The following is a 20,003-nucleotide window of genomic DNA, read 5'->3' as shown; positions in this document are numbered from 1 at the left end:
CTCTCTCTCTCTCTCTCTCTCTCTCTCTCTCTCTCTCTCTCTCTCTCTCTCTTGTATTTTATTATAGAAGAGATCGAAGCGAATTTACTATATTACTATATTTTCAATATTTCAAACAAGTAATTGTTGTTATTGACTATAAAAAAATGATAAGAAAAACTGTTTTATATTTTTATATCAGAAATAATCGTGAATCATATATTTTTTTACTGTGTATATGTATAATTAATATGACTATCATGCTGTGATTATATTTTTTCCCGACAATACATTAATACACTTGCAAGATGCAACGGCACTTTTTTAATAGAACCATACTTTTTTAGAATAATTTAATATCTCTAGTTATTTTGCTTTGTAATACTACAGGAATAAAGTCATCAAAATGTGAATATATTTTTTGAGATATTTTACATTTTATACTAATTCTTTTCAGTATGAGATTGTAAGTATCTCATTCACTTTTCAAACTATTCACTTTCCAATGAGATAACTTTAACACTTTTCTACGTACAACTCTTATACATAAAATAAATTAATGGGTGATATTAATTATTGCAATTATCTTTACACACTAGTGCATTAACGGATCTGTAAAATGGAATTTTGCTTACAGAAGTTTTTGTATGTTTTCCTTTTCTTACAATTATTGATTTTATCTGCCATTCTATGTATAAAAGTATTAAGGTAAATTTATATATTATAAAGTAAATAATTTACGAGATATTCCATATTTTGTATTAAAAGATATTAAAATAAAAGAGGTAAATCTTGATTTTTATTCTAGTATTTTTATATGCAGAATAATCAGAGTGATTGATTTAGTAAAAAAATATATAATTCCATTAATAAGCAAGCACATTTGTATCTTGTATTTTTTTAAATTGACATCGATATATTTTTCGAAAAAATATAAAAATAGAATATAATGGTACTAAACAGTGAAAACTTTCTTCTCCTACTTTTCCATTTTGAGCTAGAAAGGAACTACAGCACGTCTAATCCAGTTATATTAAAACTACCTTATACATATATATTCTTTTTACATATTTCTATTTTACAGTTACAATATTTTGACAAGTTGAAGTTGCAACATAAAAATGCGCGCGAGTATATGTTGAATATAATATAATCAACAAGGATAAATCAGCTCATGAATATGTGTGTGTATGTGTGTGTGGATGTGTGTGTGTGTATATTTATGTAAATGCATTTATATATTTATAGTTTAAAAATCATTTCTTATTACAAGAGAGACATAAACCCATTTTATCTTACCCATTCATGTGCATTTAATTCCAATCATTTTATTAACAAAAATTCCTTTTATTACTGTTTCATATTTTTATATATAGACAATAAAATAATACAATATATCATATACTATAGTATATTATATTATATTATTATATAGCACAAAATGGTATATCATACTGCTGCAGGAAATTTTATTTTAACTAATAAGACTTCATTTTTAAATCTATAGACTCATGATGGATAATATTAACACGAAATTTCGAGTTATTTGACTACTCTTAAATTAAACTTTTCGTTCTTCAAAAAGTAAATTTGTGTTACTTTAATAAAACTCAAAGGAAAGTATTTATCTATCTATCTTTTAAAAGGAACATTTTACGTTTCCGTTTTCACTGTTCTTTTCACATAAACATAAGTATAAACTAAGTACATGGCCAACGTTATATTTAGATCTATTTGTTCCCCGTTCTCCTCTATTGTTCCCGTTCCCCTCTACTATTTTCATATTTTACGATGAAGACCAATCATTGACCAGTCATTTTGCAAAAATTTCTGTTTGCAGAAAGGGAAGCTAGCAGTTCAGGGGTGGCGCGCGGCGCTCCGCCGGTTCCAGAGACGATCAATGCGGAGGACGAACCGGAAACCGACGATACTGGCAGCACCAGCGGCAAGGGCATCTCGCCGGTGAATCCTCTTCTGCAGGAACGTTCGAATTGTGAGGAATTAAGGCACGTGGTCTGCCATTTGGAAACGAAAGATCTCTGGGATAAATTCAACGAGCTCGGCACAGAAATGATCATCACAAAGACTGGCAGGTGAGGTCTTGAGTTACCATCAGACCGAAACGATCATCATTGTTGATTTTTCCCTTCTGATATCGAAGATAATGTCGAAGATAATCTCGCGAAAGAATTGCTAGATCTGCGTAACTATTATGCAATTTTTCGGAATCACGAGATTTCGACTCGTGTGTTTTCAATCAAAACTTCGTTTACGTGTCTTACCTCTTCGGAATCGACACGGAATCAGCTTCCCACACATTTCGACACATTTGGAATGTAAATAAAACGAACGTGCGGAACAAACGAAACGAACCATTTTGTTCAATCACAGCGCAAGTAAATCATTATTTAACATTTAAGTTCAACTGTAATATACACTGGCAATATGACATACATTACAAGTACAATATAATTTATCATTTATAAATTACTTAAAGTACACATATACACACGCGCGCACGCGATAAAAATATATATAATAATTAAATTTTTTTACATTCTCTTTCTCTTTTTCTCATAACATAAATGAAAAAAAATATCAACAAAACAGCATTTAATAATACTGCAATTTATGGAAGAACATATAGACTTACATGTAAACTAAATGACTATTCTTTATAAACATATAATTATTTATAATAAATATAAATGTAAGATAAATTATGAAAATACAGATTTTTCAGTATTTATTGTCACACTTAAATGTTAATTTTCTAAAGATACTAAAATAAATTAATTTCTTTACCTTGACCGTTATCAAAACATCATTTTTGACGATTTCCATAGTCTTATTCTATTGGAAATCGGATTCCGAGGTGTTGGAATCATTCCGATCGATTCGGATTATCTTCGACTGTCTACAACATGAAATTGAAGAAAATCGAAATTATTCCAAACAGTTGCATAATAAGTACCCTAAGCTGAATCCCATTGCGTATCGCGGTCAATTATTACGGTATTTAAATTGCGCTCCCGACGTTTGTGCCGTAATCTCGATTTCGACGTCTATTTTTTCCAATTTACAATACATGTTACATAATTCTATATTGCGCAATCACAGTAATTTGTACAAATTGCAAGCGATTCGCAGTTACACGTGTATCTTCATAAGATGGTCATGACGGCAAATTTGCTGTAGCCACGCGATAACAAAATTTAGAAACGCAATATCGGATTATTGCCTCAAGATGATTCGTCCCAAGAATGGAGAAATGTTCCTCGAAGCATCGCGCGTGTTCAACGACAACGTAATTGTCCGAAGACTCTCGCAGACGAAAACAATTCCGGCCTCATTCCTCAGGGACGAGCTGGTGCGATCCCCGAGGTAACCAGATGCTACGAATAGAGTTCCCTCGGGACGACGTAGCCGCTAATGCATCGCACAGGCGGGAATCTCCCTCTCCCTCTTTCTCGCTTGGACACCGTCGGGGCGATTGACTCTTTCTCATTACTCGCGGCCGCTCACCCCTTCGGCTCTCCGGTTCCCGAAACTGCCTCGCCCGCCCGGCCTCGGTGTCACTGCAAACTCAATCACGTTCTGCCACGGGTCACGACACGACACGACACGATACGGCACCCACGAAAATTCCCAAGAGGGACCCGGCGATAGAAACGGGTTAGGGTTAGGGCGAGACGTGTCGTTACCCTGAGCAAGCCGTCACTCTCCCAACCTAAACATAAGCAAAACGTTCTGATCGCGTCGGGATCGTCGGATCTCTTAATCACTCCGGCCGAGCAGAAAGTATCGAGGCAACGTAGATCAATTATTCCGTTCATGACAATTAAGACTCTGCTCTCATAAAATAAATCAGCTAAAACGTTTCTGATTCAATTAATAAAAGGAATATTTCACCGATAATCGATGTATCCAGAAAAATACTATTTTACATGGAAATAATGCTATCGCATCAACAACATCAATATAATTTATATGAATTTTCTTGGTTCAAAAGCAGAATATTATTGAAACAAATATACTGTGCAATATTTTTTCCTTTCAATAGCATATTTTTCCCGTGTATTGTCAAGAATTGCGATTGCTTCAGTTTACCTTCCTCTTTCTAAGTAATAGTTATCTTCATCGCGAATTTTAAAAGATTTTATTATCATGTACTCAAAAGAAGAATTCATTCTCTTTACAAGAATATTATAAAGCTTTATTGAAAAAAAATATTAGTTCGACTCTGTATAGTAAACAAACCGAATTTTTGTTTTAATTTAATTCTTGATTTTTTATTCTTGATTGAAATACTAAAGAAATACTAGAATGCATATTGGATAAACGTGATACTTATAATAAAAATTTGTGAAAGATTTGCTGAAATATAAACTTATGAAATACTTAAAACAAGTAATATTTACTTGAATATTTTTCTATGTATGAATATTCATTGATTTTCAGTAAGAATTCTCTCACTTCACTCCTACGTATTATATCTGATTTTAAGCAATGGAAATAATATATTTTACTGCAAAATCACTGCGGCGACGAAATTAATTTGCAGGTAAATTAAATTACGGCTTCTACGCGCTTTGCGCACAATAATACATAATTTTACATCTGCGTTTGTAAATCGCATATAGAACATTATATGTACATTCTTGTATATATAGAACTTACATAAATGTATGTTACTTTGTTTTATCGTATTCAACGGACAACTTAACCACGCACATATATAGAAATCTTTCTACAAACGTTTCCAATATTCTTAAGCTTCTGAATTTAAATGCGAAAGTACAGCAATGTTCTTCAAAATTTTTTTGTTTGGAGCATCGACAGTATGTGCAAACTGCAGAACTTTTGGATTAGGCAAATATTATGCTAACTGACAGCTTGAAATTATATATTTAAAATTTCCTTTCATTTTCATCACATATTGAGCAATACTTTTATTTATTTTTGCTTATATTTTCATTGCGTAAAAACATTTGTAATTCTGTACAACCAATATGACGTAAACTTTGCAGAAAAATATCAATATTTTGCCGGTAAAGTTTTCAGCTTAAGCATCCCCTTAATATTACTATACCTTCATTTGAATTCAGAAGCTTAAGAATATTCGAAAAATTTTCAAAAAGATTTCTACATGAGTAGGGAGGTTAGGTTTTATGCTGAATATAAACAAAGCACATACAAACAAAGTATACATTTATATAAGTTCTATACAAGATCTATTCATACAAGAAATATAAAAAGGATAACGTAATTGTTTTAACGACGATCGTCTCTGCATTATCGATATTGTTCGAGTTTGTCCATCGACTCCAGCATTCCCTTAAAGTTAAAAACAATTTCTACTATTAACTGATCCTCTTAACAGAATTTTACTAAATCTAATATTATACTTATAACTAAACTAGTAATTAAAAATATATTTCTGTGAAGAATAAATTGATTATATTTTAGAGATTAAAAATCAATTGGGATTACAAAACCATGCGTGCAATTCGTATTGTAGAACACAGAAAAAATGGTTGGATTAACTAAATATCTACAAATATGAACAAACCGAAAATTTTAGTTGGAATTACCAGAATTCTTTTCCAGTTAAATTTCTGGTTAACTAAAATTTTTAAGTTAACATTAACATTAATACATTAATTTTTAATACATTAACATTAACAGTAATACATTAATTTTTAAGTTAATATTTACTAATTAATCAGAATTTGCGATTGTTTAAATTAACTAGAAATCTTATTAACTTGAGTAAAATTCTAATGATTTCAAACATATTTCTGCTCCATTAATATTTTACCCAGACATTTTGTTCATCTGACCAAACTTTTTTCCGCAAAACTATGAGTTTTATCGACTATTAAGAATTAGGTATTTAAGAGAGAAATTTTACAGAAAAATTGTACAGAATTGTACAACGCTCGCGTTTATACATGTAAGGTTCAGCAAATAAATTCCCCAAACGCAAGAAAAAATAAAATAACACAATGCAAGTCTCGTCGCGCGTGAATATATAAAAATACAAATATAAACTGGCGAATAATACAGAACTGCGAAACATTATCTGAACAACCGGGGTTTGAGAGGCAAAGGGGAATCCAAGCCGTAGAGAAGACGAGCGGGGAAGGGAAAGAAGAATAAAAAGCGGAGAACGAGCTGGTGGCAAGCGGCGGGTTAAATTGCTATATTGACCGTCAGTCAATTAGTCGGGCCGGTGTAGAAACCGGACGAGCTTATGCCAGTTTATAAGGGTCCTTGGAACGAGCAGTGGCGACCGGAGGCGTGAGGATTCGAGTGGGATCACACCGCGAGGGGGAGTCCTGGAAGGATCTCGGGGCTTTGCCTCTCTCTTACCTCTTCGCGGAAGGCGGTCGAGATGTTTTATGTTCACGTTTGTCTCGGCTCGCGATATACTACCTTTTCAGACATATATCTCCAACCTAACGACGGAAACGCTGCAATCGGGTGCGAAGTTAACCATCGACGGGAAATAATTCTTTGTATATCCTCGACGCGTAGTTGCACGGTTTTCGAAATAATTGGCGTCGTTTAAAAAAAGATAAGAATGAAGACTTGGAGAATTTGATATCGATTTTCAGTATCGTGAAATATTTAATAGATAATTAAAAATATTGAAACGTCACAAAGAAAAAAATTGTACCTGATCAAATTCACCTTTACAGATTATAATTAGTTATTTATTTATATTCTGTACATGCGTAATTATTTATCTAAAATGCCTTTTAAACGCTTTCCTCTTGTGGGAGGAAAGAAGAAAGCAGGTCCTTACACGTTGAGGGTTTGTTTATGTCGACTCGGGGTGGTCCAAAATGGGGCGCGTGGGAGGTCGTGAAGAGTTAACATCGGAAGGATGTTCCTAAGGAACCAGGAAGCTCCTGGAAAGTCGAGAGAGAGGAGATGGAAAAGATGGAAGGCAGATGAGCAGGGACGCGGCCGGCGCGCGCCTAATTGCCCGCCACGATGATGGTAACATCCCCGCTCTTTATTCGTCCTACGTCTCCCCCTTGGAAGGCGAGATGGGGAAAGGAAAGAAGGGTGAGGTCGTTCCTCCACCCGGGTGAGCGCCTACTCGTGCGTCGGTAATTAGATCTCTGTCTCAATGACGCTGGTCGTCGCTTCCTTCACCCGTCAACTCGCCTCGCTCTTATCGTCCCTTAAACTTTCCACCCCCACATAGTCCTAGTATTGCCTTCTTCGGAAACTACTTTCGACGCTGCCCTCTTTTCTTAGTTATACTTCTTCGGCTATTTGCCGTGGAAATCTTTGAGTCAGAAAATTCACGTCTCTTTCTCTCTCTCTCCTCCCTCTCTCCCTCTCTTTTCTCCTCCCTCTCGTTCTTTCTCATGTTTATACTGTTTATACTGACCTGTTTATACTGTTTCATGCATTTTTTAAAGTTTAGCCATTTCAGTCACGAATTTGTCTTTAAGTTGTCATCCCTCTGAGGAATCATACGTACGTAACATGACATTGAAAGGATCGGCGGTAGCATATCTTTGACTTCGAAAGATTCGTCCGCATCAAGTTTTCTTCTATCTTCGAGAACTCTGCCGAAATATTGCTGGAGTCTCGACTAAGTCTTCAGATTCATCCCGTACAAAACAATCTTTCTCACGACGACGAGACGGATAATCCGACTGGCCAACGGTCAGAGTCATCGACTGTGCGTTTGGTGTCACGAGACAAACGGTCGCGCAAAAACGGGACGGCGGGGGAGAGGGAGAGAGAGAGAGAGAGAGAGAGAGAGAGAGAGAGAGAAAAGGAGACAGGAGTTAAAGGGTTGAAAATCAGGCTCACGCAAAGCGAGGAAGGAAGGAAGGAAGGAAGAAAGGTAGGAGACGACAAGGGGGTAAGAGAAGGCTGCGACGTGAGGGTGAAGGGGCCCACCTTCTCCCGAGTTCAATTCATTAACAAAAGACGGCTTGATAAATAAAAGCATTACTCACACTCGTGGCGCTGGCGGGATGAATGCATACCGAGTCGACAAGGACCGAGGAGAAGACGTAGATAAGATCGGCGGGTGTCCCCGCGTTTTAGTGGTCGAGCAGCAGGGGGCCCGACACGGTATTAATGTTTGGCCTCCGAGGCAAAACATTCACGCCAGCTCCCCTGTCCCCGCGGTCACTTCGCCTTGCTTTTAACCGCCAACCTGGGCCCATTGCCCTCCCGCCCTCCAAGAGGTCCATTCTTTTCCTTCGTACATTTTCGGTGACCGTGAGCGAGTTAACCTAAGATCATCGCGAGCTATCCTGGATTATTGATTACCAATGCCTGCTTTTACTCATCGTTGCATATTGAATTTTCTACAAAAAATTTTATTTCTTTCATTATAGAGATATTTAAAGATTTTTTTGGCGAAGAAACCTGAGTCTGTATTGTAAAAGTGTAAGTAAAGTTTTGGATAATTTAGAGTAACGTTTTTAAATGTTACTCCTAGATATTAGCTCATAGTAATGCCGTCGGGAAAAAAATGGACTTAACTCGAATCTAGCACATTGGGATTATTTCCAGCATCATTTAGCATCGTCGATTTTTTATTTTAAAGCAAGTTAGTAAAACGAGAACTTTTGGTTTTTTATGCACTAGAAAAATTTATAGTTGTAAGAGATATTAGCTTTAAAAACAGTTAATCTATTTCAATTACCTGTCACATGAAAAGAAAAGCAAAATTGCTTTTCATGAATAAAAATTCAATTAATCTTCTTTCTTCTTTCTATCTTTTGTAGCTAATTTTTATAATTTTAATAAAAAAATTTATGTATATATTATAATACACACACAAGAACATAAAAAAATTATTAATTTTATTCTCTCTCTCTCTCTTTCTCTCTCTATTTCTCTTTTTCTTCTCTCTCCTCTCTCGTCTCTTGACTAAAAAGAATGATGTACTTTCGAATATTTACAGATAATTATATTTCGACGGATTGAAATGTTTATTATTTTTTTCCTTAAACATTCATATGTCGGCATGGAAATCTTAAAATATTGACCTATTAAATTCATCTTCAAAAAAGTTATAAATTTCTAGGTAAACTTATGTTTTTTACGCGATTTTCTCTATATTTATAGTAAAATTTAATATTTAAATGAGAATTTACGGTTATTTTTTTACATAATTCTAATTCTATAGACTTCAAAGTTATTTTTTACATAATTCTAATTTTACAAACTTCAAAGAATATATATTCATATTTTTTCATAAATTTTTATCAGTATTTTTATGGAACTTAAATAAGTGAAAACGAAAACGATCCCTCCTCTCCAGCGTGTCAGATCGAGATGCCAAAAAGATGTGTGCCATATGAGGGTTAATTATCTCGATCTAATACCAATACATCTTGCTCTTGTCGTTGATAAAATCAAGCTGATGTCGAAACCCTGCAACAGCTGCACCACATAGGTAGATTCGAGCACAGCTTTAGAAGTACTCTAATTCGACGATGACTCTGGAGATTTCGTTTGACTGTGGATTCGTTCATTCGTTTGCGCAGGCGGATGTTCCCGACATGTCGCGTCTCATTCAACGGTCTGAAGGCAGACAGTCGATACGCCGTCCTGATGGACATCGTGCCGGTTGACAATAAGAGATATCGGTACGCATATCACAGAAGCTGTTGGTTGGTGGCCGGTAAGGCCGATCCGCCGGCACCAGCGCGGCTCTACGTCCACCCGGATTCGCCTTTCACGGGCGAACAGCTCAGAAAGCAGGTCGTCTCCTTTGAGAAAGTCAAGCTCACCAACAACGACATGGACAGGCACGGGCATGTGAGTATTTGTTTTGAGAGGATTCTTTGCTCCTTCACCCTCTTCACTCTTCATTCGTTCTAATTAGGGTCTAATTGCAAAACACGCTACAAGTTCGCATTGTTCCACTTCCAAATGTGCATGCATTTCTCGAGTATTACATTACATTCTCGTCATACCTCAGCTATATGACGGTGGTAGCGTTTCATTGTAGCTGTTGAAGTGATTTCCATTAGTTTCTTTTAAGACCCTAAATTAGCAAAACTAAACAAATAATAAATAACGAAAAGTATATTGGTTCTTTATATTGTCAATCGAACAAAATCTCTGAAAAGACAACGAAAAGAATTGAGAAATAAAAATCCGACGTTAAACATTAATTCTGCCGCATCAATTATTCCAAGCACTTCCGGCGTTTCCGACTTACTATAAAAAGCCAATTCCGACGAAGTGCAGACTCTCCAGCTCGCGTACATTACAACGGATGTGTTAAGTTTCTTATTAAATTTATTGATTGATAAGCCCTGGCCCTCCCCTTTTCCCTCCAACCGTGTCTATTTCCCACGCGGAGGTATCTGGTTAATTCCTCGTGACACTTGTCAGCCCGCGAGAAGATGAGCCTCTATTATTAAGCCGTTATAACGGCGGAATGAGTAATTTAATCGCGCTATTCGCTGGCGCTTACGTAGTAACGCGCATCGATCTCCCGACCCGACACGATGCGAGATGTCTCGTCGTTGTTCTGAATGGTGAATGGCGAACTGGTGAAAAGCGAATGGAACAAAGTCAACTGGCGCTTCCTTATTCTCCTAGCTTGACTTAAGTTCAGTATCGCACGCAAGAGAATGCATTAATTATTCTGTTATTAGAAACATGATGAATAAATAATCTATCTTTCGTAACGTGAAGATATTTTCTTCTAAGCTGAATAACATAATTTAGATAAAAATTAATACCGTGGAAAATATATTCTATTGTAAATACTCGTGTTAGAACTTAGAAATAATCTAATACTTTAGAAAAATAGAAATGTGAAATGCTAACGTTTCAGAATTTCGATGTTAGAACTTTTCGGAAAACTAATTATTATATGTTAGATTGACTGTATAAATATGATTGAGACAATCTATCTCTATGTTTTTATATTAGAAATAGTTCTATATGTGTATGTGTGTGCAAATCGTATATTCCTTTCTAAAATAACAGAAATACTAATATGCCGCATTATGACTAGTAACAACGAGACAACGACGAAACATCTCGCATCGTATCGGGTCGGAAGATCGAAGCACGTTACTACGTAACACACCATTATCAGTTTCTATTATATCTGTATATAAATAATGTATAAATAGTTGTAGGTAAGATATTATATCATTAATTATAAAAAATAAAATACTTTGATATTAAATTATCAAAAAATAAAAAAATTTATAAACTTTTAAATAATTAATTTTGAAATATTTAATTAGTTATGAGTGCCTTTAATATATTAGCATAATTTGATTTGTTACAATGAAAATATTGTTTTGTTAATATCCAAAAATTAAGATCCTATATTTATTGAATCTTGAATTATTGTGTGTATGAATATAGGATTTTTTTCTTAAAACATGCAAAATTTCTTCCTATATAGATGTAGAATCAATATACTATCTTTCTCTGTATCTTAAATTAGCTATTTTAAACACAAATTCTACAAATTTATTTTTCGTAAATTCAAAATTATTATATTTGTACATTGGATAAGCATATTTATAGATATTTAAATAAGAGCATATCAGAGAAGTTATTGTTTCTCACAGACCCCTCCTCTCTCAGAGAATACGCCAAACTAAACAGCAAGAAATAAATGCATTAATAATAAAAGGGTTATCAAAGAATTAATAAAAGCGCTATATATGAAAAGTAACATAAGACATTTCCGTTTAGTTTTAATAAAAGCGCTATATATGAAAAGTAATATAAGACATTTCCGTTTAGTTTTATAAGCTTTATCTGCATACGGCGGATGTCGTTCTTAAATTAAATTTAATACTCTATATAATGACTCACCTAACCTATATTAAATTTGGGTACTTAAATTGAATTTAGATTCTCTTTATAATGACTTATTTTACTTTGACCATCCATATGCTCGATTTCTATTGGTCTGTTAGTAAAAGTAAGTCATTTTTATTACACAAGATAGTATATCATATAATTGCAAGGAACTTCATTCTAATCACGCGTCACTTAAGTTTATTCACTTACGAAATTAACTTGCCAGATGCTCAGCTGCTTTTAAATCAACTTTTATTTTTTTAACTGCAATATGTTTTCTAATTTTAATGAAATTTTGGGAATACTTATGTTCTAGGAAGAACACTTTGCAATTCCATTTTTTCACTGTTTTTCTCGCAACAAATACGTAGATAAAATACATAGTCAACATAATCCTTGGATTAACTCCACTTTTCCGATATTTAAATCGTTACTTTTTATAGTTTTACTTATCTTAACGTTGTTTCTTATGTTACGTGTCATGTAGTTTTGGGAAGTGCGAAGAACGAATATTCTAAACAAAAGAAAGAAGAAAAAATAACTTCTACTTTTGTCGTATGTCATTTAGCTGCGCTCAATTATCGCCACACGCGTCCTCGAGAGTTCTGTATCGAACCGTCGATATTTTCTTACGGACCATTTTACAGTGAGTTTTCCACGTTTCCTCGCGATGGCAGACGTGGCCGATCCGAGACAGCCCGCGCATTAAATTTTTACACGTTACTCGGCGCAGCTGCAGCTAAAAGTACGACATTGTCGGCGCCGAAGACAGCGAGTGCACGCCTACCGCGTTCATCTGTTACATTAATAAATCCACCAGAATCGATTGTTAGGTTCAACAAAGTTCAGCAAAGTAGAACGCAACGCGATGGCATTTCTATTCCATCGCGATGCTTTTACGTCGCATCTATTACCTGCATTCTACGTCACTACGAAACACACTTTTCTCTGCATAATTTCCTCTTTCCTCTTTTGTTTTCCTATAACCATCCAGCATAATACGATTAGTTTGAGGAAACTTACGACTGGTAAAGTGGGACGGTGATGACATTATGAGATAATCACGATAATTTCAAGAGACGCGAAAGAAAAGCGAAAGTGATTTACGTCGGTAATTTTTTTTGAATACAGAGGCGATATTCTACTCTCATAGGAGAGATTATTCCTTTATTGTTTATTCTCACTCGTGGAAAATTGTCTGCAATAATTATATTCGATCGCGCGTATAGACAGAAAGAACGGTTTTTATTTATTTAATACGTTTTACTAATTTCAAAAAATGTATCTATTAGAATATTATAAATAAATCAATTTTCGTGTAATTCAACAAATACGATTGGTTTTTAAACAATTTTATTGTTTGGCTTAAATAACTTATTGTTTAGTTCAAAAAATTGTTTTATTTAATTTCCTTTACTAAAAAATTCAATAATTTTGTTTAAATAATCTTAAAAACTTAACATTTTTTCTTGCATTACTGACAGTCTGTAATTTTGTTATTTCATCATGTGTACCTTCTTCCTCCCGTGATTTTCATCCAAATACTCTCGTGATGCAGTCATTCATCTTTTTTTTACAGTGGGTTACTTGACTTTAATGATCATATAGAAATTAGTGAAGCCAATTAGTTCTGATGATACAGTCCTAGCTTATAATGCATCCTTATAATATCCAAAAAACTTTTTTTATGCCATACTTACTGCTAATTATTGAAAACAATATGTAACGGATATTGTGTCAATATGTAACGGGTATTGATAGAATGTACCTTAGTGAATTAGGGAAGTAATGATTATTATTCTTGAATTTTTAATTAAACATTATATTGGTTAGTTTAAATAATATACTCAGAAAAAATACTTGAAAATTTATTCATGAGATATAAAGTTAAGTTTATTTCTATGAAATAAAAGTTATTTATAGGGATAAAGCACATCTCACAAAAAAATTTGCAAATATTTGTTCTTAGTAGATTAGAGTATGAAATGTTTAAAATAATAGTTACTTTTTCAATTAAAAAAGCTGATTTAATTCAACGAAACAAGATTTAAAATATAACTAAATAATATATTATTTGATTGAGAAAATTAAATTTTCTTTTCTTTTAATAATAGTATTCTTTTAAACAATATAACAAACAATATAGGAGGTTTAATTTAATGAAACAAAATATGTTGAGAGAGACGTTGGAATCAAACAAACAGGAATATTAAATTCGAAGAAACCATTCTTCCCATGTATATGTTTATTAAATCAACTTCTCGCGTTTCTCACAAAAAAAAATCGAAGAGTTACTGAAGACGCGTGGCGATTGCTGTGAGAATTCAACCTATCTTCGAGAAACTTGTGGCTTGCTCGCGCAAGAACGTAAGTAGAGAAAAATGACGCCGACAAGACGGATTTCGGCGTGGCGGTGCGATTTAGTCGCTCCGCGGGATAATTTGACAGTCCGTTGTCTCGTTTGTCATAAGTCACAGGAATCTCAGTCTTCGCCTTACTCGCTCTCCTTCTGCGTCTCCCCTCCTCACCTTCCCCCTTCTCCCACCCCTCATTGTCAGGAGCCGGAGCTCCTCTTTCTCGGCGGAGCATCAGGGGCCCCCCTTAATTCATCGGATGACTGACGTAAATAGGAACTCCGATCGGGGCAGCGCTTCTTCACGGTACTCATTTTGTATTCAGGGTATTACACGCTGCCAGACGCGGCAAAGTGATTCTTTTGAACGGTAACGGGGAGAACGCGCCCGGCTCCGAAGAGTGCTCCTAATTCATACGCTTTTTCTTCCACGCTCCCGTCCCTCTCGCTTGTTGTTGTTGCCGTTGTTAATGCTATCGCGCGCTTCTCGGATCGCCCGCGGCCGATTCGAATCCCCCGAACGACGAAAGTCAACGTGAGGCTCGATGTAATCTCGACGCGTCTTCGTCTTCGCGGGGAAGGACGAGCCATCGTCGGCGATCTCGGAACCCTAATGGGACCCTTCGAAATAAAAGCTGGGATAGAAACGTGTATAGTGCAAGTAGAAACACGAAGAGCTAGTCACCGTTGCTACGTCAGCGCGTCATATTCGTGTCGTTCATTTGGATTGGTCGGTATTCGGCTTCCTTCGGCTTTTAATTGAATGAAATCGGACACCCGCAATTTTCGCGTTGAGAGATCGCCCGATTGCGATGCGCTTCCTTATTCTCGTGTATCTTTGAATTATAACGCGTATCTTTGAATTATGACTGCATTCGAGTATGCAATCATTTACTGAGAAGATATATATATATACAGAAAAATACATATTATGTTCAAATAAATGTTACTTGTTTGAAGTATTTCATAAATTTATATTGTTATGTTATAAATCTACCATAAACTCTCATCATAAGCATCAAATTTATTCAAAATATATTCCGAATCCTAGTAAGTTTAGTATCTCAAGAAAAAATATTAAATTAAAACAAAAATTTGCTTATTACACAGAGTCGAGTTAACTTTTTCTTCAATAAAGTTTTATAATATTTTTGTAGAGAAAATTAATTCTTCATTTGAGTGCATAATAATAAGCTTTTCTAAAAAATTCGTGATAATTATATTTAAAGACTATTATCAAGAAAATATTCTTTGTTGAAAATAACCATTACTTCAAAAAAAGAAAGTAAACGGAATAATCGCTTTTTTTAGTGTAGAATAATATTTTTCTGTGTGTATATGTGTGCGCGCGTGAAGTTTTTCTTTTTTTCATGAAAAAATTCTTTTCAATTTTACTATATTTTCTAGTAATGTAGGGATAGGCTATCAGAAGAGTTTATCTTGCTGTAGAACATGATGAATATTTTAATAATACAATTCGCAATTCTCAAAATGTAAAATGTTACTGTTCTATAATAAAAATTCTCGCAATATAACAATCCTTCTTGTTTCCCTTATTCCTTCACCCTACTCCCTCCTAACCCTCCTTGTTTTCTTCTTATCCTTCCTCAACATAATTTGCTTATACATTATGAAATTCAGAAATTCAGTTTGGATAACTGAATGAAGAGTATTAATTTGAGGATCGGAAACATTTGTCTGAACATTCAAATGTATTAAAGCTCAGATAACTAAAGTTAACTGAGAGCAATTGCCAAGCACAAACATGCTACAAAAATTCTCCTTTTCCTACTGTATTTTTAATTTCCAAGTAACAAAACAATTAGTCAAATGGAATTGTTTTTCCGTGTATATATAGTAGCCTTTACACTTAAAAAAATATAATAATTTGCACATTGCTGATTTGCACATTACGGTATGTCGAGGTAAAAAAATATTTCGCCCAATTTTGAATGTTCACTAGTTTGTTCTTACTTCTTGAACTCTTAGCAACTAAGTCTCCGGACAGTATTAACTGAAGTGTCGATCTATTCTGTAATTCGGTTATTAACTATTTCAGTGCCATACAACGCAATTACGCTATTTCTATTCCATTTCAAAAGCTATTCTATTTCCATTTTACCCATCGTCGCAGCAGGCGAAAATGTGCTCCGAAAATGCATTCAGATTTCACCGCAACTCACTTCCGATGTTATAACTTAAAGAAGTTTTATTTTTTAAACTTGGACTTTACTAGTAGTAATTTTTGTCACAACTTTTTTATGAAAAATGAGTGAAAAACTGAAACAACAAATATAAAACGGCAAAAGTGCAGTCGCACCGCTCAGAATTTTTCGAACCTAGTCTATAATCGTTTTGTAACCACCCATGGCAGTAAAATAATTAAGATATTCAACGACAAGAAAAAGGAAACTTGAAAACAAATATGTTTTATTATCAATATGATACTAATTGTAAAAATTACTATAGCTTAAGAGTAAAATTTAAAATATATAAATAGCATATATGAATATCTAGAAAATAAAATAAATCAATGCAGGCATCAATCTATTTCTCGGTCATACAAAAATTCGATAGCAATTTTTACTATAAAATTTTCCTTATGTACATTTATCGGAATGAAGTTCCATACATAACTGGTCTCCTAAAATCAACAATCTTCTAAATTTAAAAAGGATCAAAAATTGCAGTCGAAAATTAGAAATACGTAAATTACACATTTCAAACATTAACTTTTGTGCAAAACCGTTTTCCTTCGTTCGTCCCGACAAACACGGTATATCACTCTAAGCGCAAACGGCGAGAAGTGAAAACGTCTATTTAGAAAATCGAGCGTTCAACTGAGCGCGCGCGTTTATTTGCCAACATGTACCGCGATTGGATCTGAACGCGTGAATCCGCGGCAACGAGGGGCCGCCGGTTGGTCAGTCGATAGTAAACTGAAACAATTTGCAGCTGGTGCTGAACTCTATGCATAAGTACCAGCCAAGGATCCACCTGGTGAAACGGCCGGACTCGGGCACGGCGAAGCCGATCGTGGACCTCGAGAAGGAGCCGCACAAGACCTTTATATTCCCGGAGGCCATATTCACCGCTGTCACCGCCTATCAGAATCAGCTCGTAAGTTTCACTTTGTTTCTCGCTACCGTTACACTCCAGCCTTTCCTTTTGCTCACTCGTTCGCTCTCTCATTCTCTTCCTTTCTCTCTTCCCTCTCTTTCTCTTTCTCTATCTACTTATCTATCTCTTTCTTTCTCTCTCTCTTTATTTTTCTTTTCTTGTGCATCGCGCTCTTTACCTCCCTCTCTCGTCCTCTCGCGGTGGGTCCTGCACGTCTGTCCGGTCGCCTCCGGTCCTCCGCCACGTCTCGCCACGTCGGCCACACGGGACTGGTTCCTCCATTTCGTTCGCTGCGGCTCTCTTTCATCCTCGATAATCGTTTCTGTCGAGAACGAGCGACCGCGTGAAGACACTGGCGTAACACCTCGCGGAGACGGCCGCGTTAACGAGCAGCCGCGCTGCGAACGAACCGCATTGCGCTCGCGTGTCGAGAGAGCCGCTTGCTTCCTTCTCAAGCGGCAATTATATAAGAGAAATGTTTCGTAGTTTTGATTATCTCTTTAGAAATGCGTATTGCACGCTTAATAATATTAATTGAATAATATTAATTGAATTCTTCCACGGTGATTTTTTATTCCAAAACTTAGAGCGAAGGACACACATCATTATTCCATAGATCGGTAACGTTAAGAAGTTGCTAGATACCGACGTAATATAGCTTCGTATTTCGCACTGTTTTTCTATTTGGTTCTATAAAATTGCAAATGTTTATACAGAGTAAAAATACAAATGTCAATGAATGGCGAAATACTCCATTTAATATAAAAAACAAAAGAGTTTTGTAAGCAAAAAATTTTTTCTAATTTGTCATATAACACGGGTTACTCTGGCATTTATTTGTACTTTTACTTTGTACAAGTATTTGTATTCTGTTCAACAAATAGGAAAACAAAGTAAAATATGAAAGCTGCATTATATCAGTATCCAGCATCCTATTAAGCAAAAGAGGAGCAGAATTGATAAGATTTCGTAAATTATGATTTTGATATAACAATTAATAAGAGTATAAGAAAAAAAGGAGATGCTCAAGACGTGATTGGGATTTAAAACATTTTTCGCGATTCCTCAACCCTGACAATAACATCAGGCAGCTGCCGAATGTAAAGTGAAAGTATCTAATATCGTGTACTTAATTTTGAACATTTGTAGAAAAAAGAGGAATTAATATTTTTGCATCGTGTCGGCCACATTCTTTTTGGAGTTTATTTAAGAATGACATATTAAAGTATTGATTTACTAAGAATGGTTGAAGCTACAAACAATATACTTACAAAATCACAATTTTGAGGAAATGGTACCTAATATCCTAATATCGTATACCTGACAAAATGTATGAATTCAAGGGAATAAAATCGTAATGTGTCGGAAAAAGCATTTATTTTAATGTATATTAAGTAACGTAATATACATGAAGGAAGTGCAGTTGTTAATTATTTAACCTGAAAACTGAATTACAAGTAAAAATAATTCTCCAAGCACTGATAACAAGATATTTTAATAATAAGTTTAATATATGTATATGAAACATATATCAAACTTTCACTTCACATTCGGCAGCCGCCTGGTGTTATTATCAGGATTGAGGAATCTCGAAAGATGTTTTCATAATGACGTCTTGAGCGTCTCTCTTTTTATCTTATACTTTTATTAATTGTCATATCAAAATCATAATTATGACTAAATAAGCAATGTTGCTTATTTAGTCATAAAATATAAAGGCAAATGTAAAAAATAAAATTCCTTATAACACCTAATATTGTATATAACACTCGAGAGGCAGACATATATCGTATACGATATTAGGTGGATACCTGCTATTATACAAACATCAACCCTTTTACAACATTCAAGTTAAATGAACCTACCATTGCATTTCACTGCTTATACTATCTTAAGGACTACTAAACATTTTATACATTTTCCACTTATCTTGATTGTACAAAATATGTTTCTCTTTGGATACTTGAAAAAAATATTGACAAAGTCATATAGTAAAAAACGTTCTTTGCTCTAAACGTGCTTGTTAAACGATATAGTATAGCCTATAGTATAGAATGTCTCCCCCTCTAAATATCAGGCAACTAATTTCATCGGTTCCTGACAGAACATGATGTAAATTTGATTCTAATTTATTTTCAAGAACTTCTACAAAATATGTCTGAAAGTCACGTTAAGAACAAAACAAAAAAGAGAACAATGATTGCAACTTGCAATAAGTGATCTAATAAAATTTAAATCAACTGTTTGATAGCATGTATAAAATAAGCCTCCCATCAGGATTAAGTAGAAACGAACGCGTAAAACGTACGAACGGCTGAGAACGCGAAAGGTCTCAAATAGGCACGCCACCGTGTTGGCCCGCGCAGTGTGCAACCATCAAAAGACGCGACACGTGCAACAGCAGAGATGATCGTAAGTAGCGTTCGAAGTCCGTCTCCGGTCTGCTGCAGTCTCGACCTCTCGACGAGCCGTCTTCCGTGTCCAAGTTCAGATTCCGTGTTCAGTGCGCAAGAACGACGGAACATTATCGTATTTCACGATAGTCGTTTAGAGCCGACTGCGGCGTCATGTGTGGTCCAGTTCAGCGTCGTTCGCATTCCACGAGCGTCGCGGCGCGTCCCGTTTCGCCACCGTCACCGCCACCGCCGTCGCGCCGTGCTGCGCTGTGCCGTGCCATCGAGGGGACTCGATTTCGTTCTCCCTCTCCCCCCCCCCCCCCCCC

At 35.2% G+C, this 20,003-nt stretch overlaps 1 protein-coding gene across 2 annotated transcripts in view; it reads left to right on the top strand.

Moving 5' to 3' along the window:
- LOC116851673 (T-box transcription factor TBX20-like) overlaps nt 1–20,003 on the top strand; it is a 109,422-nt gene that overhangs the window by 49,789 nt on the left and 39,630 nt on the right. For both annotated transcript variants that reach the window (XM_032831327.1, XM_032831326.1), the window contains exons 2-4: nt 1,820–2,072; nt 9,513–9,786; nt 17,117–17,281. In XM_032831327.1, coding sequence (XP_032687218.1) covers nt 1,820–2,072; nt 9,513–9,786; nt 17,117–17,281 — 692 coding nt within the window. The remainder of the gene's footprint in view (nt 1–1,819; nt 2,073–9,512; nt 9,787–17,116; nt 17,282–20,003) is intronic.

This window comes from Odontomachus brunneus, unplaced genomic scaffold (assembly GCF_010583005.1).
Source record: "Odontomachus brunneus isolate Ranch 3 - 2012 unplaced genomic scaffold, Obru_v1 Obru_scaffold_186, whole genome shotgun sequence".
NCBI classification, from domain to species: Eukaryota; Metazoa; Arthropoda; class Insecta; order Hymenoptera; family Formicidae; genus Odontomachus; species Odontomachus brunneus.
The sequence above is the reverse complement of the archived record's forward strand: the minus strand, read 5'-3'. Positions and strand labels throughout refer to the sequence as shown.